The following is a 26,830-nucleotide window of genomic DNA, read 5'->3' as shown; positions in this document are numbered from 1 at the left end:
CCTTGTTTTCCTCACAGCTGGGGTCTGTGCTTTAGACTGCAGGTGGTTAGTCCAAGGGTGATTTGGCTGGGAAATGCTATTCTGGGTAGAATAGAAGTTAGCGTTATTATATGATGCAGCAATTCCACTCCTCGGTATACACCCAAGAGAAATGCAAACATACATCCACATGGAAAGTTGCACATGAATGTTCTTAGCAGCATTATTCACATCAGCCAAAATGCAGAAACAACACAAATGTCTATCAACTGATGGATATTTGTCCTAGAAAAAGTAATGCCCAGGATGGTAGAAGAGGCCACTAAGCTTCAGATGCACACTGTTCAGGCTGGGGCACCGGCATCTCTCTGAGAGGTCACTGTGAACACCTACCCCCCCGCCCCCTACAAACAACATAGAAGGACTGGGGAAGCTCCCCCACCCTGCCCAGCCTGAGTTATTGTGAGGAAGGCAGGTGGGCTCCTCTTTCTATGGGCCTCTTTAAAAAGTTCAGATGTGAAAGTCCCCCTAACTGGACTTTCTAGGCCATTTATCTTCCAGGAGACTTGCTAGGGCTGTCACCTGAGCCGAGGTAGAGGGGACTCAGCTGTGACCTGCACCCCAGGCCCTAGGGTGGGTGAGAGGTGGCCTCAGAACAAGGCTGTCGTAGGCATGGTTTCCACCTGCAGAAGCAACAGCGTTTTTCCTTTTAGATGATATTTGCTGAACTCTGAAATCCAGGTTTCATATTTTATAACCTCTTCAAACATTTTACTGCAATAAATCTACTTAATTTTGAATGTATGTGTGTTTTGCTATTATTTTTCTTTAAAACTACTGATAAATACTTCTGACGTTTTAAATAAAATATTGTAACATACTAAACTATTATATCATTTATTATATCCCAAAATGGATTATGGTTAAAACTATTGAAAGAATCATTTTGACACAAAAATCAATTAAGACATTAGGAAGTCATTTTTAATAAGCAAAGATAATGCATTAGAACTTAATAATTGTCCTAGGGGAAAAAAAGGGGAGAAAATACCCCTATCAAATAAGAAAATCAAAATGAGGAAGAAGAAAACCTTGAACGCAACTGAGTCAATAACTAAATTAAAGGGTCAAAGAACGTCATAAACATGAAATGTATGGTCCAAGTGAACCTGAGATGTGACAGCGAGGCTTCCGCACATTAAGACTCCAGGATCCAGGGGTCGGCCCGGTGGCATAGTGGTTAATTTCGTGTGCTCGGCTTCAGCGGCTAGGGGTTTGTGGGTTTGGATCCCGGACACAGACCTATGCACCACTCATTAAGCCATGCTGTGGCAGGCATCCTACTTATAAAGTAGAGGAGGATAGGCACGGATGTTAGCCCAGCACCAACCTTCCTCAGCAAAAAGAGGAGGATTAGCAACAGATGTTAGCTCAGGGCTAATCTTCCTCACCACCAACAACAACAAAAAAGACTCCAGGGTCCAGATTTGGGGTTATTAACTTCTGAAATAGACTCACGTCACCCTCACAGTCCCGGCCTGAGTCTCACAGGACTGCAGACCCTACGATCTCCTTTGGAGCTCTTCTTACAAATGGAGGGCTGGCTGGTGGTCCGCCCATCCCTGATGCCATTGGAAGTAACCTGTGACCAGTTTGGGCCAAAGCTTGTCCCGTGTCACCTGTGAGTTCTTTCATAACTTGCAGCTGGGGCCATCCTGTCTCTGCAATTTATCCACATCTCATTTGTCAGCTCAGGAAAGAACATTCTGTGCACTTCCTTTCTGTATGTGATATACTGTCTTGGATCTGTCTGCTTCAAAAGCAATTTGGGAGTCAGATCTCCCCAAAGTCTTCCTTGACAAAAACCGAGACAAAGGACTCACTCAGTCAGCCTGCTGTTGCATTTCCCACCCCTGAACCCTTTGACCAGTGCAGTTTAAGCCTCTCTCTGCTTCTGACACATTTAAAGGGCCTCTTATTATTGGCTGTAGACTCTCTTCTCAGACATTCCTGGTTCTGCTTCTGTTTGAACCTTAGCTCATTTTTCCTCGGTGCCCGATGGGACACTTTCCATTGCTTCCCTGCCCTTCTTTGGATCCTGGCTTCCTGTTGATCAGCCTCTTTATTTTGCTAAGAAGAAGCACAGGGCAATTTTGATTATGCTTGGGTTTTTTGAGCATTTCCTCTTTAGACCAAACACATCTTTCTTGATGCTTCTTTCCACATAGCCCCTAAACTATTTATTCTTCTTTTTTCTAAAGAAAGGTCCATATTTGTTTCTTTGCTAAATTTGAATAATTTTCTGAACTCCTGATTTTCTTTTCCTTCTCTCCATAGAACATTTAATTTAGTGGAAAGCATTCTGTGTGCTTGTGAGGGGGAGAGTTTTTCAAGCATTCAGTAAAACTGCTCCTTCATCTGAGCGTGCAGGTTTATGGAGAAAAGACAACTGGCCAGGGCTTTCTTTTGAAACCAGCGTATTCAGGGGTCACAGGGGCTGCTTCTTTGAATTAATCTTCCCATCCCTTTGTAATTTGCCTTATCTCCCTTAGTTTTTCTAGAAGAAGTTGGTGTTTGGGTGGATACTTGAACTTGTTATTTTCTGAAGCTTTTGTCTGAAAGTTTCATAGCATGTAAAACACCAGATCTAGAAGTGGCATTTGTACTTGGAAAAGGAAAAAAAAACAAATTTGTCACTGTAGGTGGTCACCGATGGCAGAGCACCAAAGGTAGGCTGCCCCTGATTTTCAGGGAGGAAGAGTAATACTTGCTTGCTTTCGTCCATGTGCTAAATCCCGTCTCAAAATGTAAGACATTTACGGTGAACTGTGTGAGGATAAACAGCTTGCAGCAGGGCCTGTGACCGTTGTGTCAAAGCCATAAATCTGAGAAATGTGGGCAATGGTGACCAGTGACGGTTATCCTCTGGCAGCTTTTCCCAGATCTGTGTGCTCCTGATTGGCTGCAGGGAGGTCCTTGCCATCTACAAAACAGGGGTGTTCCTTTCAGTGGATTTTGGCTATCTATCGCCTCTCGTGGACTTCAAGGATCTTCAGCGCAGGGCTGTGACTTTTTAACTTATCCTTCTGGCCCCCGTGATTAGAGCATGGACCTGGCACAATGTTTGGTAAAGATGTTGAGTCTTGAGTGATGGCTTTCTAGTGATTAGAGGCAAAGAAAAGAACCAAGTCCATCAAAATCCTCAGGCCATTGGGATTCATCTTTCCAATTTTTAATACATGATGCTTCAGCTCTGAAGGCAGAAGGATCCTGAAAACCTGTGTGGCACTGACATGATGAACAACATGTAAATCGTGTTTCCACGTAGGTCTGAAAGGGCAGCAGGAGCTGTGTGTGTGGGGGTGGTGGTGGCGGAGAAGCAGGCTTATCAAGAGCCATTCACAGCCTGTCTTGGTGGGTCCATCAGGATCCCCCAGGGATCTGGACTGACTCCGGAAACTGCCTCACCTTCCCTGAAGTGCCTTCATCCTCTCCATGGCACTGCACAATGCCCACGAGGTCTAGGAAAAGATGGTCATGAGCCATCCACACTTAACCATCCAGCCTGTTGCTAAATCTGTGCTCAGTTCCTAGTTTCGTTTTATGTGACTCAGCGTTTCCCACATTCTCTCCTCCTGGGAACCTTCTTGCCCCTTGATTTCTAGGCAACCACATTCTCCCATTTCTTTCTACCTCACTGGCCTTTCTTTCTCAGGCCCCTTTGCTGTTTTCCCTTCATCTCCTGAATCTTGGAATATATATTGTGTTCTGCTCATTCTCCTGATGATCTCTGTCAGTTCTGCTGCTTTCAATATCTTTGAAATACTGGTGACTCTAAATTTATATCTCCAGTCTGGACCTCTTATATACATTTGCCTACTCAGCATCTACTCTGGGACACCCTGGACGTCTCAAACCTAACAGGAGCACCTGGTCTTTCTGCCCACATTTCTCGTCTGATGTCTTGCCTGATCTCAGTTGATGGCAGCCCCACTCTTCCAGTTGCTCCAGCCAAAAACCTTGGAGTCATTTTGACTCTTCTATTTCTTCCACATCCCACATCCATTGAGATATTCTAAATATATTCGGAATCTGACCGCCCCCACTCTCACCACCTCCACTGCTCCAAGCCTCATCCTAGTAACCGTGATCCTGAAGCTGGATTATTGCAATAGCGTTTTGATCCATCTTTCAGCCTTTACATGGCCCCTGCATTCTATCTGCAGCCCAGCAGAGGGTGATACTGTTAACATGCAAGTCAGATTATCTCATTCCCCTGCTTACAACCCTCCCACGGCTCTCCATCTCTCAGAATAGGGGCCAAAGTCCTTTTTTTTTTTTTTTTTTTTTTAATTTTTTATTTATTTATTTATTTTCCCCCAAAGGCCCAGTAGACAGTTGTAAGTCATAGCTGCACATCCTTCTAGTTGCTGTATGTGGGACGCGACCTCGACATGGCCAGAGAAGCAGTGTGTCAATGCGCGCCCGGGATCCGAACCCAGGCCGCCAGCAGCGGAGCGCGCGCACTTAACTGCTAAGCCACGAGGCCAGCCCCACCAAAGTCCTCTTTTAGTGTTCCTCAGGGCATTACCGTCTGTGGCCTTGTCTCTGCTCCAGTCCCACTGGCTCTTTGCTGTTCCCCTGAAAGGCTAGGCTGCTCCCAGATCAGAACCTCTGCCCTGGCTCTCCCTTCTCAAGTGCTCTTCCCCAAGATATCCACCAGCGTGGCTCCCTCCCTCCCCTCCTTCAACCCTGCACTCCCGCATCTACTTCTCAGGCAAGGCCTTGCTGACCACACGATTTAGACTTGCGGCCTTCCCCCAGCCAGCCTCCTATGCTTTGGCGTTCTGTATCCTTTTCCCTCTGTTCAATTTTTTCTTGTTGTACTTAATATTTTTAACATACCTTGTGATTGATTGATTGATTACATCTAGTCTCTGAATCTCTCCATTAGAAAATAAACCTTATGAGGGCAGGAAATTTATTGCATTCACTATGGAGTCTCTAGAGTCTAGAACAGTGACTGGCACATGGCAGATAATTAAATATTTGTTCAACTAGTTAATTGATGAACCTGGGCCATGATACTAAGTTGGGAGGAAGAGGAGATGCATTTGATGGTTGAATCAGAATCAAAAAATTATTTCAACTTACTAGATTAATAGGCCAAATTTGACACCAGGAAGGTAAAGAGATACATGTAAATCCCTGTAGTCAAAGCCAAAAGCCAACTCTGCAGACAAAAGATGAGGTGCATACCATGGGAAAACCTAAAGGTCATATTTGACTGTGATTTCAGACGTGTTTGTGATACAAAGGCTAACGGTCACGTTAATAGACGTATAGCACACAGGTCATGGTAGATATTAGTTTTACTCTAATCTTTGCTGCTTAAACATCAGTGAGAGAACTGAGTTCACCTCTGGGCCTCATGACTAAAGAGAGACCTAGATAACATGATCCCCAGTCGGAGAAGAGCCACCTCAGGTGGCAGCATATCATGGGGAGAAATGTTCGTAGCACCTGGCCATTCTTTTCAGCAGGAAAAACTCAGGGGAGACCTAACTAGTTTCTTTAGCTATTTGACAAGCCATTCTGTGGAAGAGGGAACATTCTATATTACTTCAGTTGGCAGAACTGAGACCAGTAGGAAGAAGACAAATTTCAGATGAGGATAAGGAAGACGTGCCAATTGGTGAGATTACCCAAGGAAGGAGCAGCAGCTCCTGGAGGCAGTGAGCCTCCCATCCCTTGAGACACAGCAGGGCCGGGCAGCGAATACTTGATAGGGGAATTCAGGACTTCATTAATTCAGGTCCTCCATGAAGCAGATGCCAAGGTGGGATTAGATGTGCCAAAGATTTATTGGGGATATGGAGTGGAGGCCAGAGGAGGCTGGGAGAGCCATCAGACCGTGATCCCTCTGAAGGAGAGAGGGAAGGAAGGAGGATTGGGTGGGAAGAGCCTTAGACTGTCATGCTGTTCCAAAGAAGTGTTGGTAAAGCCAATGGGAGTCTTTCAGCCCAAGTTGCCCACCAGAAGAGTCAGGAATGGGCCTGCCACTCTCAGTCATTGGCTGGGAGCAGCCTGTGGTAAGTAGGGCTCTATGTGAATACAGTGATAGATTTCAGAATGCAGCAGCTGGGGCCATTAGTCAATTATGCTCCTAGGAGTAGGAGCTCTGAGAGGTGCATTTTCACAAAGTCTCTGATGGGAACTGTGCAAAGTCCCAGGGGGATACTCTGCTTCTAAGGCCTCATCACACCACTTCTCACTCTGTGCTCTCCTTATGGCTCCCTGGACTATGAGCATCATCAGAACAAATGCTCTGCGTCCCACGCCCGGTCCTGGGGCCAGCGTGTAGTAGATGCTCCAGTGAGTGGTCCAGTGAGTGGTGGAGAATGCACTGACCACCCCTCCCGTGACCCACTAGCCGTGCTCTGTAATTTCAGGTCTTGGAGGGGAGACTTAAATTGTGGATAGTAAATGTCACTCAGCCATAGTCCCCAGAGAAACCCTTGTAAAGTGGAGTTCACGTGAAGACATGACCTTCATCACGGCAAAAGTGCCAGGACTAAACGAAATAGCCCCTGCGCAGAGCACAGACTGAAGCCTCATCCATTACCCGCCTCTTCCCCTAGAAAGACAACCCTCATTTGTTATTTCCAGACTGTTTTCATTTTACTTACACCCTGTGAAAAATGTTGAATTGGGAAACAAATAATATTATTTCCAAAGAGAGATTTCGGAATCACTTCACAGATTTTGGAATTATTATCCCGTTCCCAAATGTTTGCTTTGTGGATCATTTCTTCATTTATATTTGTTAGCTCTTTGTCGCCAATGTTCTCATTTGGAAAACTCTGACAGAAGTCTGAAAGAACTCTGTGGTTGGTCTGTGTTCATGTCTTTTTTGAGAGATACCTCCTCTTTCTTTTGATGTGTAGCAAAACCTTACCTGCAGTCTCCAAAAGAGATGTTTGCTAGAATGTTCCTTTCTATTGCACAGTTCTTCTGCACTGACCAGTGCTACTCTTGCACTATCATACCTTGCCTCCAGGTTCTCTTCTCTGCCGTAGTTCAGCCCATTATTGCAAAACTGAGATCTTTCAACATCTTCTGCTCAAAAACATACCCCTGCTCCTCTTTTCGTCCTTTCTGAAGCCTAAATTTGTCCTGGTTGTCATGTCCTCCCCAACTGGCTCACACTTCTCCAGGCCACACTGTTTTCTGCATGATTCCCCCAACCATCTCTGGTTTTGGTCAAGCCTTTCTCCTCCCTGCCCAGAAAGCACTCCATCCATTCCAGCCCCTGCCCTCACACATGCTCTCCTGTCCGAAATTACCACCTTTTCTCTCCTTTGTTATCCAAACTCCATTCATTCTGCAAAACCCACAGGAAGTTCTGCAGATCCAGCTCAGCTGATGAGAAAGAAAAGGCAGGGTTCAAATCCAGTGACATTTCTCTCCCTTCTTACTTCTGAAAGATGGCACTTCTCACATAATCAAGGGTCTGTTTGTCTGCCCTGTCTCTTCCTCTCTCCACAGCCCCTTCCACTGTTCCCATCATGCACCAGGTCAGCGCCACCATGAGGAGCATCACCTTGTCATGGCCTCAGCCGGAGCAGCCCAATGGCATCATCCTGGACTATGAGATCCGGTACTATGAGAAGGTGAGCCAGCTTTGCCTGCAGGCTTGAAAGACTCAGGGCCAGTCACTGTGGGGTGGTGGGTGGTGGCCAGCTGAGGGCACAAAGAGACAAGCTGGACGAAGTCCTAGGGGAGGGAGGACTCTGGTGACAGAGGCCAGAGGCTCCCTGGGAGAGTTCTCCAGGTCAGCTTGGGCAAAAGCCTCCAAAGCTCAGCTACTTTCTGTACCAGCTCAGGAGAGAACCTTCCAAACCATCACCCTGTGGTCTGGACAGCTCATGGGGCTGGTGTGGGCAGGACCCATCCTGTTCTTCCAGTCACGTGCTTGCTGTACTAATGCACATGCTACAAAACTGCCAGGTGCCCCCTGAATTTTCCCAAGATTTTTTGGTTTCATAGACTAGTATTTTTCAAAGTTTTTGATCATGTACCTCCAATATAAGATTCCTTATTTATAAATTATATGCATGTACTACTGCACTAATACACTTATGGAGATTAAAAATATTTAAATGGAAATTTAAAAGGATGAGATAGAAATTAATAGAAATAGAAATTTATATATTATCTTCCTTGACTGTTTTTTAGCAACTGCTGCTGGGGGCAACCGTGGGGCACGGGCTGCCACGGACAGGGAAATGGGGCCCTGTGGAGTTGGCCCCTGGTCTGTCTGGGCCCCTCTCCCATGTTGGTGAACTGTGGCATTTGCAAAATCCCAGGAAAATGCCGTATTTTCTGTACTGACCCAATACATTATTTGTAAAAACACCAGAGTCATTCATTTATTTGTCCAGCAAGTGTTCATTGAGTGCCTGCTATTGGGCAGGGACTATCTAGGATATATTAGTGATCAAAACAGAGATTCCTTCCCTCAAGGGGCTTACCTTCCAACCAAAGGAGACAGACAATGAACAATGAACATAATAAATAAGGAAATCATAAACTATATTAGAAAATGAGTAGTGTGAAGGGAAAATGAAAAAGCAGAGCAAAGTCAGTGGGAGCAGGAGGGTCAGGTTTGGGGGAGGAGTAGGTTACAGAAGTGGAGAGACTGGTAAAGGCAGGCCTCCTGGAGAAGTTAAGTCCTAAGTAAAGACCTGAAGGAGGTAAGGGTGTTGTGTAGCAGGTATTTGGAGGATAGAAAGCCTGTGCAAAGGCCCTGAGGCAAGACCATGATGCATAATTCAAGGAGCAGGAGGGAGACCAGTCTGAGTGGGGAAATAGTAGACAGGGTTGTGAGGTGATCCGGGAAGGTGATCGTGTTGGGCCTTAAGAGCTTGAGTTTTTCCACTGAGTGAGATGGGGATCCACAGCAGGGTTAGGAGCAGAGGACAGACAAAATCTGACTTACTGTTTTAAAGGATCATTCAGGCTGTTCCATTGAAAATAGACCTGCTAGATTACAGTCGTCTAAGACCAGGATGATGGTGGCTTGAACCAAAGTGGAAGCAAAGGGCTGGTGAAACATAGTCAATTTCCAGATATATAAACAAACGAGAGAGCCAGCAGGATTTCCAACAGGTTGGATTTCAGATGTGGGAGAGTTCTGGCCTGACCCGCTAGAAGGATGTGACCACCACTGACTGGGAAGGGGATTGTTGTGGGTAGAGCTCGCTTGCAGTGAGGAAAGGGACAGAAGTTCAGCTTGCTATCTAAAATGCCTCTGAGATAGCCCAGTGGAGATGTGGAGTAGGCAGCCAGATGTATACGTCTGCAATTCAGGAGAGAGGAGCAGGTTGCAGATGTCCATTGGGAAGTTGTCAGTATGTAGATTGTATCAAAGCCTTGAGCCTGGGTAAGATCATCCGATGGGTCAATGGAAATAAGAAAATGATCAAGGATGGAGACCTGCAGCCTCCAACGTGGCAGCAGTGTTGAAGAGTGAGGCACAATTGCACTGGGAAGCAGGAGCCCTAGTTTCCATTGCCCTCCCTAACCAACCAGCCATGCAGTGTGGTCAAATGACTTAACAACTCTAGGCCACAGTTTTTGCATTTGTAAAATGGTAGCAATTTACCTCCCTGAGAGTGGAGAGCCAGATGGATCACCAATCTAGTCTGTGAGGAAGTATGCCCTTCGGCCATTACAGCTGAACTTGTAAGCAAGGTGAGGATTAGGTAGCATTCTATTCATTTAGAGAATATTGGGTTTTGTAGACAGTTGATTCGTATAATTCAGTGAATTGGGGGTAATTTAAGCCATCTGGATTCATAAGCAACCATTATATCCATTCAGCTTTGAATTTGGGGCCCTAGATATTTTTTATCAGTTAATAAAGTAAATGTTGACTTTCCAAAATGTTTTGGACCAATCTGTTTGGACCGATTGACCACATGGCCTCATTTTATCACCAAAGTTGTCCTACAGATTCAATAGAGTATCGTGTGTGGCCAATATATGATGTGACGTCAGAGTCACTAATAAGGTTCCATCCAGCCCCCTTTCCACACACACATGAACTCATCTCAGAAAAATAATAATTTCTCCCTACTGTGCGCCTATTGGATGCCAGGGGCTTGACAAACATTATCTCCTTTCCCCCTCACAACCCAGTGTGGTGAACGTTAGTATCATTGCTGTGGGTAAAGAAACCAATGCACAAAGTTAAAAATAAAAAAAAAGAAAGAAAAACTTGCCCACGGTCACACAGCTAGGAAGTGAGCCCATAGCCTAGGTCCTTTACCCTGAGGCAAGTGGGGTGCTGGGAAGGGGCTGAATGCATAGGTGACCACCTACCGTCCTCCTCGTCTGCCGTGCCAAGGGCAGTCACTCTGGGACAGGGGTGGGCTTAATGACAGGCTCAGAATCAAAACCATCATGCCTTTGTCCCTTGGCTCCTTGCTCCCTAACCCACGCCCAAGCTCCTCCGCTGCCTTCCCCTTTACATGCAAACCTCCTCCCTTGAAAAACTGTAATTAACCTCAACTTCTGATGCTCTGAAGGAAGCTCATTCTCCCATTTCAGGCCATGTCCTTACCTCTCAGTAATTTATACTAATTATTAACAGACACACACACACAGCAACTCAATGCCTGAGGCAGCTTCCACATCTCAGTGAAGCGTATTATTGTTCCCACTCCAGAGAATAGAATGCTTTCCTTGGAAACACAGAAGGTTCTTTGCTGAGGCATTGATTACCATTCGGTATATTACTATAAAGCTCTCCTCCACTTATAAAGTGCTTGACTATAAAATCCATTACATTGCCTTGACCATTTCTAATATGACTAAAGAAAAAACATTACCTTGTGAGGGTATTTTTGAAATAATAACCACAGTGATAATAATTCATCATGTATTGAGTACCTATTATGTGCCAGATATTCACAGATATATTAGTTCTGATCCCTGAAAGAAATAAAAGAAAGATACTTGAAAGCCAGGTATAACCAATTTATAGATGATGGAACTAAGTCACAGAAAGGTTAAATGACTTACTCATGACCACACAGGTCACAGCTAGGGAGTCACAGAGCCAGAACTATAGACATTTTTATCGTATTTCAATATGTTTCTGAGCTCAGTATAGGACTGGATGTAATCATATTGATGCAGAGGATCTCAAAATTAGTTTGGCCCTGAGAATAGGAGATTGTATCTTAATTTTAAATCCAAATGCTTGTAACCAGAATGGTATGCCTACCTGCTCCACGAGACCATGGAATCCTGGTCTTTAGAAGATGCAAACACAAACAGAACTCAGCCCAGTAGATGTGCTGGCTTCAGTCCAACGAAACAAAACCCACCATTTCTCCATCCTGTGACACGTCTTCTAAACCAGGAGTCAGCAAAGTTTTTTTTAAAGGGCCAGATAGTAAATATTTTAGGCTTGTGGGCCCTATGGTCTCTGTCCCAACTACTCAGCTCTGCCTTTGTAGCAGGAAAGCAGCCATAGGCAATATGTCAATAGATGCAAGTGGCTGGGTTCTAATAAAACTTTATTTACAAAAATGAGTAGCTGGCCATAGGCTGTAGTTTTCCAAGCCCTCCCTGGGTCTCCTGCCCCACATCACTCTCTCAGTTTGTGCTTGGGACACCTTTCAATTTCATCTCTGTGAATAGAATCAATGAGGCCTTCGCCTCCTCCAACAGCTCATTAATAGAGAGCTGAGATGCCATCGAGCTGATGACACTTCCAGAGCATCTCCATGTTCATCTCCTTCCCCATTTTAATACATTTCCATTCATCATTCTCTCTTGTTTACTGTCTTGTAGCACTTTTCACTCCTTGTGTCAGTGCTTGTAGGCAAACCATGGGAGGAGCATCTACATCTGCTCTTGGCTGTCTTCATGATTAGGCGTTTAGACGTTGACTGGCTCTTCATAATAACAGTCTGGGCCAGAACAGGCTGGTTTAGGCCTTGGAATTTCTACCCTTAAAATTTTAGGATCATTTTCTAGTAGAAACCCTTTCAGACCTTGGCAATATCTTGTGCTCAATCGATTGGGTCAGATAACTGGTCTGAAGTGAGCTGTTTATTCATTCATTTAGCACTGAGTGGTTGAGCACTTAGGCGGTGCAAGCTCCGTGCTACATGTTGGGGAAGGAGAAATAAGGGAGACATGGTCTCTGCCCTCAACAGCTGCAGCCTCTACCTCCCACACACTTATACAGTCAGTCATAAGCAACCAAAAAAAAAAAATCCTAGCTCTTCGCTCTTGCTCATTTGCTTGAAGTTGATTAATGGTTTTGAAGAGAACAAGAACTGATACTCATTTTAACCACTGAACTTCTTCAATGTGTGGCCTGTAAAGCGATTATGGGTTAATGGTTTTTCCTCACAGTCCAAATGCCAACACACCAAAACACAGTTCTCAGTAAAAGCTGCCCAGTCAATGCTTCACTTATTTCAAGCAGCACATACTTCCGTCAGATTCCAGTGAAACCAGAGAGTTCAGGCAGTCTTCTAGATTTTGTAGCATGGGATTTTGTCCTCATTTGGAAGGTGATGAGATGCTTTTCATAGTTCCAGATCTCCAGCATGTGAAGATAGTAAAGACCAAAGTCCTAGATGACATCCCATCTATAGTGCCTTCTTCCTGTGGCATCCCTGATTGGTGGTGGTGGTGATGGGATCCACCTCTTTTTAAATAGATCACATGATGGATGGATAGTCTTTCCCCAGGCAGTCTCTCCCAGAGGCCAATGGGCATGCCTTCCATCAGGGTGAGCATGGGCATCTTTGTAACTTTCAGCTATCTGTTTGAGCTGGCCTCCAACCTGTGGTCCCTTACAACTGCTTCCGAATCATTCCTCACCATCCTCTAAGCCACCCACACTCCAGATATGCCCAGTTACTGCAGGGGCCTCAGTTCTTTTAGGTTTTGTTTTCGCATGTTTTATTCTGTTCTCATGGGATATTCTTTCATTATTCTTTTCAGTTCTCACTCCCCACATTCATCCATGTGGCTAATTTCTTCCATCTTTCATGACTCGACTCATGTCACCCTTTTTCTGAGTCCCTCTCAGACTCCTTATCAGTGTGGGCTGGGTTACCCTCTGCTGTCCCCCACAGCCCCCTAAGCTATCCTCTGCCAAGTCACTCAGTTAACACTACTGTCATCATCTGTTTATTTTCTGGTCCATACCACAAGATGTTGTGTCCCCAGAGGAGAGGGACCAGGCCTTGACACCTGCAGCCCTTTTATAGCGCCCAGCATGTGGTGGTGTGTCATAAATGTGACTGCCTGGCCAAATGAATGAATGATCACACACCAGGTCCTGTTTGCCTTTGCAAAGTAGGCTTTTACATATTTTAAGACAAAGTAATTTCTTGTCATTGTGCTGTATTCTTTTCTCCTGGCTCAACTCCCCGAGTTTCTTCTGTCATTTGACTAAGGATATGGCTTACAGACCTCTCATCATCAGCTTTCCCCTCATCTGTCACCATGCCTTTTGGACCTTTCTGCCTAGAACTCGTCACAGAACCCTAGATCTGCACATAGGATATGGGGCCTCCATCCCAGTGACCCAAGCTCTTCATTTTCACTGATGTCCCCATTTTGCTGTAAGATTCGTGGTGAAGAAGGGGCAGGCCCAGACTCTGAACTTCTGTTCCTCCACACTTAGAGATAACCCACAGTCTCCATGAGGCTCACATGGAAATGATTACAGACCAGGCTGGTGTATATGGACATGCTGAGGGTGAGGTGTAATGATGAAGGACATCAGTGAAGAGAATCCATGGGCTGTAATAGTGAGGGGAGGTTTCCTAGAAGAGGAGGCCTTGAGACGTGTAGGCTTAAAGAAACTGGAGGGCACAGAGGACCCCCAGAGAGAGGCATTTCAGACTTGGAAAATAGCCTAAGCGAAGGCGGGGTGGAGAGGGACGTGGTCCCTGGAGGGGCAGCAAGGTGGCGATTTAGGAGGATGTGAGAGATTGGAATTAACTTCATTATGAAGGGCCTATAAACCTAGATTTAAGAGTTTTGTTTTTATTTGATAATAGTTTTAGGGAAAGTCAGAGATATTTTTTAGAAAACAAGTTTGGATTTGGTGGGGAGGGAGTGGCAGAAAAGATGGGAGGCTACAAAAGTCCAGGCACAGACCACGTGTTACATGAGATCAGCAGCAAAGAGAGGCAGCAAGGGTATGTTAGGGGCACTCACAACGAGCGGAAGGGTCAGAAGGATGAGAAACACAAGCACCATGCTCTCCAGGGAGAAGGGACATGCTGGTGGAGAGGGAACTGGAGGATGGGGCCATAGATAGACACACAACACAGTGAAGGCAGAAGCAGTGATGGGAGCTGGTCCAGAAGAGGCTCAAGCTCTTCAGCAGAGTGGATGCAAAGCCATTTGCCTAAGGACTGGAGGGCACTTAAGGAATGATCTAGAACAGCCATTGTGAGGAGTGACCAGGGAGATCTTGAGTGAAGAGAGAAAAAAACAGGGCTCAGCAGAGGCAAGACAAAGAGAAGCAGGCAGGGGGAGGGTGTTGACCAGTTTGCTTCTGCTGAGGTCAGAGACCTGATAGGATTTTGCAAAGCTGGATGTGCCTTGTTATTCCACCTCTGAACCCTGGAGGAGGACAGAGCAGAAAATGACCCTGTGCCCCCGGGCCAGGCCCTCAGAGCTCAGCCATTGCTGAGACCCCTCTCTTCAGAACGTGACCACTCCATGGTCCAGAGCTGATTTTTCATTATTTTAGTTCAGGTCAATCTGTGCCCATTTAGAGGGATGGCCTGGGGCTGGTGACAACTCCTAGCAGGTCTGCAGGACCAAGAACTGATGAGGCGTAGGGGCTCAGGAGCAGGCTGCTGACCCTTTTCCCTTGCTCATTTTCAGGAACACAACGAGTTCAACTCCTCCATGGCCAGGAGCCAGACCAACACGGCACGGATCGACGGCCTGCGGCCGGGCATGGTGTACGTGGTGCAGGTGCGCGCCCGCACCGTGGCCGGCTACGGCAAGTTCAGCGGCAAGATGTGCTTCCAGACTCTGACGGACGGTAAGGGCAGGCCAGTGACCCGGGCACAGGGCAGGCAGCCGGGGGAGGAGAAGAAGACCCAAAGAAGCTGTACTCACAGCAAAAATGCCGACTCTAAATGGATTCCAGTGGAATTCCCTAGGAAGGCTTTGCCCCCAATAGACCTGCTCTATTCACCAGCCAGGACATCTGTCTGAAGTCTGGCCTGTTTCTCTCCCAAAATCTAAGGGATTTGCCTTGGAAGGGTCTCTGTACCACGTACAGAGAGGCCACCACGTGTGGTCCTGCATTTGCAGAGCAGTGAGGCCCACACATATGTCAAGGGTCCGTGTACCCTCCTGGTGCTCAGATGCCTCTGTGGTTTCACCCTGAGTCCCACTTCATTCTGTTCTTGGGGGCTGGGAGCTGAGCTCGCAGCCTCACTGCACGAGCAGAGGGCTCCAGGAAGGAAGCAGAGAGACAAAATTTGGGGGAGAGCAGTCCCATGCACCCAGCTTCTCAGCATATGTGAAGCAGCTTCACATTTGACCCCCTGCAGGTCCTGCTCAAGTGTCTCCAGAGAGAACAGCCACTGTTTTCCAAACTATCCCCAAGGCCAGAAAGTCTGTCACCAAAAATACTTCCCCTTGGGCTTTACTAGTTCCCTCTTATAACCATCTCCCCCAGTCCCCTGAGACCATCTGTTTTTTTAGTCATGAAAATCCGATCTCCCTGTAGCCTCAGCATTGTGCACGGGTGTGTCTGTGAATGCATTCGCCAGTTACAGTAGTGTATGTATTGTTATCTATCTACTCTCTACCTATCTGTCTATCTCTATTTATTTACTCATTTATGAGCTGTTCCCTGATAGTTTTCCAAATGTCAGTCTATTCCCAACCTCCCAAATTGAAAGCCTTTAATTGTTCCTTTGTTAACTTGAATTACATAGAAAACAATTTGCCCTTATATAACATTTTATTTTAGGCCAGTACTTTCTAACTAGGCACTTGATAGGGCTTGAGGTTTTATATTGACTCATATTTTTTAACAATTTAAAAATTCATCAGAAAGATTTAAAAATCAGATGATTTCATATAAAAATCATAAGATTCATTTTCTGGTGAAGAATTGTAAGAGAAGCCAGTGCTGGTGGGCATTCTAGCGTGAGGACTCTGCCCCGAGCTGGGGGACTGCGGCCCCACGGGGTGTCCCTCCCTTCCCAGTGGTTTGTACCTGGATGCGAGCTGTTTGGCTCCTGTGGGATTGGAGTTTGCAACCCGTTTTGAGTTTATTTTAGGTGAATGTTCACTCATCTTTTGAGGACCGTGGTGTGGGGTGGAAGGGTGAGCCGATTCGTTCAGATTAATAGTGCTGCTGGTGTGAAAAGAGCGCAGGCTGTCTTCTGTTCCTTGCGGACTCCGTCCCCCTCTGCACCTCACTCACCGTCTAGATTTATGGGCACTTTGGCGTCGGGAGGTACGCAGGATTAAAAGCCCAAAACTCAAAATGGTCTGAGCACTGATCTCTTGGCAATTCTGCTAGACAAATCAAGAAGTAACAAATTTCTCCCAAGAAGGCTATTCCTTTTACGTTTGGCAGTTAAGTTTTGTAAACCCAAGAGGGGCTAGATGTAAGAGAGTTTTGGTAAGTGGCCAGATTTGGGAGTGTTTATCTTCGCGACTGAAGTTCACACATCAGTAGTAATCATGTTCATTGCACCCTCTGGCTCCCTCAGCAGCACAAAGGTGAGTCTGAAGGTTGATCTATGATGGGGTCATTGGGACAGGGAGGACCTATGGGATTCTGCTCAGGGTCAATAACCACACTTGGGGCAAGTGACCTCCACATGGGGGCAGAGCCACTGTGGGCCTAGGCTACTCTTAGCTACATCGGGCTAACCTTTGACTTTGCTGCCTAATTTGTTTTTTAAACCATTCATAAAGCAAGATGTCTGCATGTTCCCAAACACTCGGGTGGTTCTTATTCTCCCCAGTGTTTGGGAACCATCCTTCAACTCTGTGGGTAGAGAAAGAGAGTTCTAAAGACAAGGATGTTGTTCTCGAAGCCTCCCACTCTCTAGAAATCAATTTTACAGGCTGAAGGTCACATTGCTTTATGAAGTTTTTAATTTATGAAGACATTGTTATGGACTCCTCACTGCGGTTCCTTGCATTTTTTTTTTTTTTTTTTTGCCAAATTAATTTTTTTAAAACACGTTACAAAAAGCTCTCAGCAGAGGGAAACTGAAACTACTTTCAGTCTTTAAAATTGATTTCTAGAAAGTGGGAACCTTCGAGAACAACATCCTTGTCTTTAGAAGTCTCTTCACCCACAGAGTTGACAGATGGTTCCCAAACACTGGGGCATAAGAATCCCCCGGAGTGTCTGGTGAATGAGCAGACACTCTGCTCTTCACCCAGAGGTTCTGGTTCAGTAGGTCTGAGGAGGGGCCCAGAAATCCTCATGTTTAATAATTAGGCTCAGGTGATGCTGATGCAGGGCCCGGGGAACCTCACTGCAAGAAGGATTGTCATCAGTGCTGCCAGAGAAAATACAGCATGGCCCGTTAAAGTCGAATTCAGATAAAGAGTGAATAACGTTTTAGAATAAGTATCTCCCATGCAATATTTGGGATATACTTATACTAAAACATTATTCGTTGTTTATATGAAATTCAAATTTAACTAGCCCTCTCATATTTTTTCTGCTCTATCTGGCAATCCTGATTGTAATGGAACGCATATAGCTTGACCTCCATATGCTTTGGTCCTAAACTTTAGATAATGGCTCCTTAACATCAAGTGAAAGAATAACCACAATAATAATAATGCCAGCTGGGCCGGGTGGCTTATATGGATTAAGGAAAAGGCAATTAGTATTTGGGGCACCCATGATAGGTCAGACACTGTGAAATATGCATCATAGTTTGATTTAAAATGTTTTTTTTAACAGATAAAGAGTCTGAGGGTCAAAGACACTAAATACTTTTTCCAAGATCACAAAGCTTACACGTGGTAAAGCCAGGGTTTGGACGAGCTCTATCTGCCTCTGTGACCCATGGGCTTCCTGTTCTCCTGTGTCAAACAGCGTGGGCCCAACATTTGGTGGAAGCCTTGGTCCTGTTCTTGAATAGGAGCTTCAGAGTGCTGGGCCGTTCCTTGGGTGTTTCTTCATCCAACACAGCACCTGGTGCAGGGCTCGCTGGCTGCAGAGACTCTTTAAGTATCTGCTCAATGAATCTGTTGGCTCTGCTGCATTTCAACAACTTTGTGTTTCAGAAAAGACTTCAGCACCACCCCCGCCCCGCCATTAGACCTACCCTTAGTGTGGCTGACAGTCTTTTGAGAGACCTTCTGAATGAGGCCATGTAAATTGGGAGTCACCTCTGCTCTGGGGATGAATGTCATCAGCTTTTAGTTCTGAGATTCTGTCACTGCTGTTTTGTTTTTATTGTTGTCATTGTCATTTGTTTTTGTTTATTTGTGTCTTAAAGATCACTTGTTGGTTTGGTCGGGCTTACAGCTCTGAAGCTTAGAAACTGTGCTCTCTCTCTCATCTATATGTAGTGTTTGGTATCACGCGCTGAGTTCCAGCTGTATGCAAAGGGCATACAGGAAGGGTTCTAATGCCTCTTTCTCACCTAGATGATTACAAGTCCGAGCTGAGGGAGCAGCTGCCCCTGATTGCTGGCTCGGCGGCGGCTGGGGTCGTGTTCGTTGTGTCCTTGGTGGCCATCTCCATCGTCTGTAGCAGGTAGGCCCTCCACTCCCACTCCTGCCTGCTCTCCTCGGACCCAGGAAGCCCCACATGCACACCCCTCCCAGGTTATGCAGACTGGACAGGGCCTGACCATTCACAGACACACTGTCAAAGTTAGGATCATCACTCCATCTCAACCGACAGGCAGCCTAGAATTCTCCGAATTATTCATTTTCTCTGTGCCTGGGATAAAATCCTGTATAAGAGCTGGGCAAAGCTCTGAGTAAACAGCATCTATCCTCAAACCTCATTTTAGCCAAGACTTTTAGCCCCCCTCACACACTATGACTTTTCGGAGTGACAGTTACAAAATTGCATCTGACCCACTGGAGCATCACGTGTCACGTGCCTGTGTCACGGCCCAGCCTCTGCTTAGAGAGCCAAGGCCCTCAGCAGAGGGCACGAGGCAGGCAGGCAGGAGGGATGCCGAGGAGCAAAAGCAGAACTCTGAGTTCTGCAGAAGGGCTGGCCCTGAAGGCCTTGTGAATTTTTAATATTGTTGCTACTGCCTTCGGTGGTTAGCCCAGATTCTGCTGTGTAAAGCTCCAATGGACCCTTCCCGAGCAGTTTTTCAGTGCAGCCAGAGTGCTAATAGGCATCTTCAAAGCCTCTGCCCCAAGCTCTGATGGGGACCCATGTCCCCACCAGGCCTCTGAAAGACCTCGACTTGAAAGCAGACTCAGCTGCCCACAGTGATGGTCAAGCCAGAATGCTGGCCACAGCAGGAGCTACACCTAAAGTGAGAGTTGCAGTTCCCAGTCCCCGGAGATGCCGGGTGAGCTTGATCAAGACAGGAGGCCTAGGCGGAGGTCCCTAGAGCAGACGGTTTGCTCCCCAGCTGAGAGAGCTCCTTTTCCTTGTACCCACAGGAAACGGGCTTACAGCAAAGAGGCTGTGTACAGCGATAAGCTGCAGCATTACAGCACGGGCCGAGGTGAGTAGAAAGCAGACACCACTGCCTGACCCCTGGTGAACCACTGAGTGGAGCAGGCGAGTGCTTGGGGCGCTCCTTATGGGCACATTCACTGGTCCCAACCACAAGCCCCCTTCCAGCCCCCAATGCCCCAGCCACGGCCTCTCTCTGCGGGTCCCCAGGAACCATCTACTGTCTGCCCATTGTGGGTACTCATTGGTCGCCTGGCGGGTAGATTATCTTCTGCATTGATAAGCCCATATAGGACACCGAATGCGGGGAAAAGATTGGGTTTAGCAAGTCAATGAATCCTGGAATGAGACTCAGTGGGAAAAGATGGAGGGTTCTCTATTAACACCTTCTGCCTTATCTTATCCAATTGAGCGGCTGGGGAATGTGTTAACCAAAGTCACAGATAAGCCCGAGAACATGAATGCAGGGAATTAAAAAGATAGCAGAGCCCAAGAGTCTGACGTGTTGGGATATCTCCCAAGTGTTTTCTTTTAAGCAGTACCTTTAAAAGTTTTTCTCACTCATTATCTTATTCCTCTCTTTTTTAAAAATCTATACATAATATTTTTATAACTAAAATTTCTCCTTGTCAACGTGCAACATAAAGTCCTATGTCAGAATTATTCTTTTATCTGTGTAGTGACAACATTGCAGGATCTGAAAAAGGTCCCACAAGGTCAGTTGGGCCCCCTTCCTACCTCCAGAAAGCAGTACGCTTAGACCCTCGCGGCATAGATGTTCTGTTTCTAAATAGCTCCTTTTGAATTCCGCAGATGCCCTCAGAAATCTGCCCCAGCACTTTGTGCTGTGCTCTGTCACAGGCTTCTTCTGTGAGCCGCATCTCACCGAAATCCCCCCAGTACAATGTAAGCCCTTTTCTTCCTGTTCACCTAGCAGTGAGCATGGAAAGCAGACCTCGTGCGCACACTGTGTGTGCCTCCAGTGAGCAGTGAGGAGTGAAAATGGACTCAAAGGCCAGAGTTCTCATGGACCAGACTCCTCCCTTCTCCAGGGTCACACGAGGCAGGAGAGTGATGCCAGGACGTTCACCTGGGAGCTTGTGTTCTAGCATGGCCAGTGCTGGCTCGGTCTGTAGATATGGCTTTCTTCCCCGGGGGCTTTCAATCCAAGAATAAGAATTTGCCAAGGGTTCATAGAGGACTAAGCCCCTGGCAGCTGGGTTTCTGCTCCTCACTCATTGCTGGGAGGAAGGTGTGGGCTGGGTACTGGCTGAGGCTCTGAGGCTCTCCCACAGTGGTCTAGGGCAGCCCCCACAATCAGCAGCACAAACTGGGGGTGGGAATTTGGGAGAGCAGCCAGAGTCGCTTTTATTCCCTTTTCTTTCCCCCTCCAGGCCACCCTGGGCCTCCATTTTATACAGACGTCACTGGTGTCAGAGAGGAAATCTTAATTAATGTGTTCTCTCTCCCTTACAATGCCCTAACTCTGTGCCTCACTGCAAAATCTACAGATGCTTCTATTAATCTGTGCACTTACCCTCCTAGGCAGGGCCCTAGCTTCCTCAGCGGGAAAACAAAGACTTTGATTGTATCTCTGGGTTTCAGGTGAAGGTGGCCCCTCCAGGCTGCATCAGAATTACCTGACGGGTTTTCTCCATCTCCCCGCCTCCCACCTCTGCCTCAGGATTCTGACATTGCTCTCCTCCCTACTCTGGGCTGACTCCTTGCCGTGTTGAGAACCACTGTAAGGCCCATTTCAGATTTGGCAACCTGTGAACTCTGTGGATGAAACATTTAGGGATGGCCATGTCGGCCTGTAGGCAGAGGATGCAAAATTGAGTTCAATAGGAGGAATGCCGTTTTGAAGGCTAGGGATGGCCCAAAGGTGAGAATGGGGTGCCCTTTTTAAAGGCATGTAAGCTAAGCCGTGGGCATCACTCTGTGGGCAGGTACAGAGCGTCCCAGATTATCAAGTCCAGGGGCACTTAAACCTGATATTTGGCCATTCTTCTGCTCTAGAGGGGTGGGCTATGCTGGGCCACCACATGGTGCCCACATGCACAGAGATATGCTTCCAAAGTGTTCACAGCCCCCTTCTGGGGGACTCTGTCACCTCCAAGGCCAGCAGAAAGAGGCTTCCCTGGTTCCCAGGGTCCACAGAAAAAACAGTACCCAGTCTGCAGTAATAGTGGCCTTGCTGCAACCAGTGAGGACAGCTGAGGACACAGAGTTGACAAGCTGCAGAGTCGCCATCTCTGGGACTCGGGGTGGACACAGAGTTCTTCGTGGACCAGAGTTCACTCCCTTGGCTGCCTTAGAAGTCTGTTTTCTTTTTAATTCAGTTCGCCTTTTAGAAATGTCCTTTCCCTCTATTCATAACCTTTCTCTTTTATCCAGCCCGTGATACCTGGCTCCTCTTTGCACCCAGGTTCTCTAAACTCATGGTCTCGTGCATTGAATTGCATTAGTGCGTTTTGACTTGTGGACATCCGCCACTCTAACTAAAGTTATTACTGCTGGAGAATCACAGTGGACAGACTGTAGAGCTGGGGGAAATCTTGGCACATGTATAACGGAAGAGGAAACTCAGGCTCTGCTGGAGGATGGGCCTGGCCCAAGATGGGGTTGGGGTGGGGATCATTTGTTAGGGAAAGCCTACTCTGTGCCATGCATTGGGAACTTGATTCTGGTAGCTCGCTTCAACTCATCTAACCCTGACAGCCCCTCGAGGAGGTAGGCATTAATCTAGGAAGGTTAAGTGACTTACGCAGGTCACATGGCTCAGAGGTGGAAGAGGTAGACGCCACACTAAGGCTGGCTGCGGAGCCCAGGCTCTTTCCAGATTGCAGAGGCCCAAGGTGCCTGGTGGTCAACAGCAAGTGAGAATGTGGTGAGAACTAATCCCAGGTGTCCTGGTTGGTGGTTTGTTGGTTCCCCTCTGGATCCTACTGCAGGGGGCAGAAAGGTCGATAATGCCTGATCTGAATGTGTGTACATAACTTTACCTGGGCCATCCACATGCATCTCACTGTGGGATGTGGACAGCATCCTGGAGCTCTGAGGGCTTCCTGCCCTGGGAGTGACAGAAAACCTGCAGCAGCTCCCCCGCCTCATTCATCAGTGCCTGAGAGCCCCTGCCTCTCTTCCTCACAGGCAGGACATAGGACACCATGGAGAGGCTGGCTGCCCCTGCCCTCTTAGACCCTCCTTTCAAGCTGATGCAAAGACTGAAAGAGACACAACAGAAATGTCTGCAAATGGAATACCTTCTCTACCCTGTTGAGACATGGCAGATCTGGTCAATTTGAGAACACAAGCGCTCTAGGGCACTGGTTTATGTCCCTCCTCTGAGCCTGGAGCACAACTAACAGGCATATAAAGGGGGATTTGGATTTGGGTGAAAGAGACTAGAGGGAAAGCAGGTTGGAAAGAGAAATTGTGCTGGATGTGGTGCTGGATGCTTGAATGAAGAGCCTGGGAACCTGTGGCTCATGTTCAAGGCTGGGTGGGTGGGACTGTGGATGTCTTGCGTCCAGGAAGAAGCAGACAGATGGTGTGTTCTCATGGTTTCTGTGGGCCAGTTCTCAGAAGGTGCTGGCTGACCAAAAATTACCTGGACAGGATGACCCAGATAGGCCAAGATAGGCTGGGGAATCTATCTTAGGACAATTCCAGTCAATTCTATGTTTGGGAAATTCTACATTTGGGAAATGTACTTATGGGGCTTACGTAACTACACATTTGATAGTGGCTGATGCCTCACTAATTTCTGAGTTGGGTGAAGTGTGTAGGTGGGGAGAGGAAGATGAACACTTGATAAGGGGTCAAGGCTTTTAGAAAGCAACCCTAACAGAACCATCTCCGTGTTGCAGACAACTATAGATATAATCACAAGGCTACTATTACTAAGCTTTGGGAAAAGCAGAAACAAATAGAGTGTGTGCCCAAAGACCGGAGACTGGCAAACACTTTAATTTTCACATAGGGCAAGAGGACAGAGCACAGGGATTACAGGACAGGAGTGCAGGCTTGGTTCCAGCCAAACACTTGAAAAGACTGAGCAGATGGGTTCTGGGCATTTAAAATTGAATTCAGTGATCACTGGGAATCACACAGGATTATTAAGAAAAAATTATGAGACCTCATCTCATTTTACTAGGGTTACACATTTAGTAAATTCAAGAGGAATTGTAGATGTAGCAAATTTTTATTTTGGCAAAAATATTTGATGCTCTCCTAAAGGGAAGCACAGTCGAGTGGATACAAAGCTTGTCTTCATAGCAAAAGAAAGTGGGTTAGTAACTCTGTCAGCTGGGAAGGAAGTCACTAGCTTTATTCTAGTCCTTGTCCAATTCAATCTCTTGTTTGTTTGATTGTTTTTTAAATTCATGAGTCAGATGCAAGCCTAGGGATGCTTATCAAGTTTGCAGGTAACAGTTGGAGAGCATAACTAACACCACAGAAGACAGAAGCAAAATTCAGAACTATCCGACAGCTTTGAATGCTAATTTGAAATCTGCAAGGTGAAATGTTAGAGGGATAAATCTAGAATCCAGTGTTCAGGTTAAAACAAAAATAAAGCAGTACAAAAGGAGAAGACCTGACTTGCTACTGGTTTGTGTGAAAAAAATTTAGGTATTTGGTTGACCACAGGCTTAATATGAGGGATAAATAGCTGATAAAAAAGCCAAGCACTGTTGCTGGTGCAGAATAATACTATTCTCCAATTTTGAGCACTTACTGTGTTAAGCACTTGACGTGCATTAACTAATTTAATCCTCGTAACTATCTATCTTATGAGGCAGATTTTGCAAGTGAAGAAATGATGCCTCAGAGAGGACGCATAATCCGTCCAGAGTCTTGGAATTAGTGATTTATAAAACAAGGTTTTAAACTCAGGTCCGTCTGACTCTGTGGTCCCAATTAAAGTTCGGATCAGAGATGGTGATACACTGACACGCTGTCCTCTATGCTGCTAAGAACACTAGAGTGATGTTCTTGGTTCTGGGGACTGCTTCCTGGAAGGACATGTTGGCAAAGCACCTGTCCAGATGAGGGCAGCCTGCCTGTGGAGGGTACCAAGTCCTGATCTGTTACTAAAGAGATTTGGAAACACCAGTTTGTTGCTGGAGAAACACAGGCAGGGACCCTGGGGTCATCATCAAGCATATCGCCATTATGGCAAAGGAAAGGAGAGGCTGTTGTTGTGCTCCATGAGGGTGATGGAAACATTGAGGGAAAGATCAAAGTAGGCAGACACTGATTCATATAAGAACATCCCCTCCCCTGCAAACTGGAGCCCTCCACCAACGCAGAGACAGGCTGCTTTGTGGGAAGGTGAGCTCTCTGTCCTTGGAAGCATTCAAGCAGAGGCTAGATAGCTATCAATAAAGGATGTTGTAGAGGAGATTCCTGCTTCAGGTGGGAGATTGAACTTGATTAGACCCAGAAACGCATCTAGCTCCAAGACTCCACACCCAGCTTTCTTGACTCTGGGTGGTAGGTGTGTTTCAGAACTGTAGAGGACACAGTATCCAGCCCACTGGAAATCTCCTTGGCCACCTTGGTGTACCCCCTGGTGGAGGGAGACAGACCATGGAAATGTTGGCTGCCTCTTCTGGAGGTAACAGAGCATTAGTAACTGAGCATGAGTAAGTGAGGGCCTGTGGGGGGAGGAGGAAAGGCCCCAAGGTGCAAAAGGTGGCTGAGTGTTCAGTGGGTGCTTATTAAATGTCAAATAAATTTAATGAGCTAGATTCACCCGTGTGTCTGTGGCTGGCTGTAAGCCAAAGCCTTTAGAAACCGTGTTAACTGTTTTAGTCCTGAGCTGGTCGGCTGTCGCCCTCAGGTTCCTGGCAGGTCTTCAACGGCCCAGAGCCAGTGGGCCTTGCCTGGAAGGACCTGCCTGTCCTTATCATTGATACCCAAGAAGCAGGGAGATATTAAACTCTTTTTCCTGAATTACCTTCCTCAATAGAAAGTAGCCTGTGGTCCATTTTCCTTCTCCTAGAGACACATATTAGGCAATAAGTGTGGTTTTAAGAACAACTCCTGAAAAGATGGTGAAACTCCTAGACAGAAGGTGGAAGGAAGATCCTCCTCAAATCCACTGCTTTTCCATTCAGCTTTGTTGCCCACCATGGGGCTCCCCTCTTAGATTCTTCTCCAAGCCCTGGCTAGGCACCCATTACTTCCGCTCTTTCATGGAAAAAGACAACTCCCCATTGTCTTGATCTTGGTCCTGAAAAGCAGTTGGAGCAAACTGTTTCTAGTGCCCATCAACCTTTCCTGGTAGGTTTACTCCAAGAAACTGCCCAGTCTTTCACATCAGCAGCTTTTCACATCAGCAGCTTCAATCACCACCTGTGTGCCTCCCACGTCCACAACTCCAGATCCAGTCATCCAGCTCTGTTTCCATTCTGAATTTTCTGACTGATTTCTAGGCACTTGCACATTTCATCTTTGCATTCAAAGTCTAAAACCACATGTGCAAACTCTCCGGATGATAGGGTTTCTTTCCCCAAGTCCATTACCTGATGAATAGCACCACTTGATTCTAGAAGTCTTGGCATTGAGTTGGATTCTTCTTGACCCTTCTTAATTCTTCATCTTTAATTGCTCACCAAGTGCTATCAGTTCTTCCTTTGAAGTTTATCTCACCCTGCTGTTCTCATTGCAGCACCCTGGTTGAAAACTCTGTTATCTTACACCTTAATTACTGCAACCACCTCAAAGCTGTTTTCTCAGCGCCCAGCCCCTGCCCTACAACAATGCTGCAGCCTGCCAGCAGAATGAACTCCCAGATGCCTTGCTCTCAGTACGTCCCTTCCCTGCTGATGGAACAGTTGTCAGCTCTGTGTATCCGATGGCATCAATCCTAATGCTTTTGTTTGGTAGTCAAAGCCCTCCCAGGCTAGTGGATCAGCACTCTTCCACCTCAGACCCCCACTTCTCTCCGCACTCAAGCTGCTCTTACTCTCCTCACTCATGCACTGGCGGACCTCTCTCTGAGCTGTGCGTCATGACACTCTGAGCTTCTTCCACTCCAGTGCAGGACCATGTGACTCGTCCTTCTAGGATTCTGACGGAGACTGGCATCCATAGCTGTCAGCCTTCTCTGGTTTCTGCAGCACTTACAGCTTGTTTCCA

The 26,830-nt window shown here is 46.7% G+C and overlaps 1 protein-coding gene across 1 annotated transcript in view; it reads left to right on the top strand.

Moving 5' to 3' along the window:
• Positions 1 to 26,830, top strand: part of EPHB1 (EPH receptor B1) — a 429,979-nt gene that overhangs the window by 329,631 nt on the left and 73,518 nt on the right. Inside the window, exons 6-9 of the mRNA XM_004419346.3 lie at positions 7,528 to 7,652; positions 14,917 to 15,079; positions 18,682 to 18,790; positions 19,666 to 19,730. Of these exons, the coding sequence (XP_004419403.1) occupies positions 7,528 to 7,652; positions 14,917 to 15,079; positions 18,682 to 18,790; positions 19,666 to 19,730 (462 nt within the window). The remainder of the gene's footprint in view (positions 1 to 7,527; positions 7,653 to 14,916; positions 15,080 to 18,681; positions 18,791 to 19,665; positions 19,731 to 26,830) is intronic.

Source organism: Ceratotherium simum, chromosome 5 (assembly GCF_057802395.1).
Source record: "Ceratotherium simum simum isolate JZ-2026a chromosome 5, ASM5780239v1, whole genome shotgun sequence".
Classification (NCBI taxonomy): Eukaryota; Metazoa; Chordata; class Mammalia; order Perissodactyla; family Rhinocerotidae; genus Ceratotherium; species Ceratotherium simum.
The sequence above is the reverse complement of the archived record's forward strand: the minus strand, read 5'-3'. Positions and strand labels throughout refer to the sequence as shown.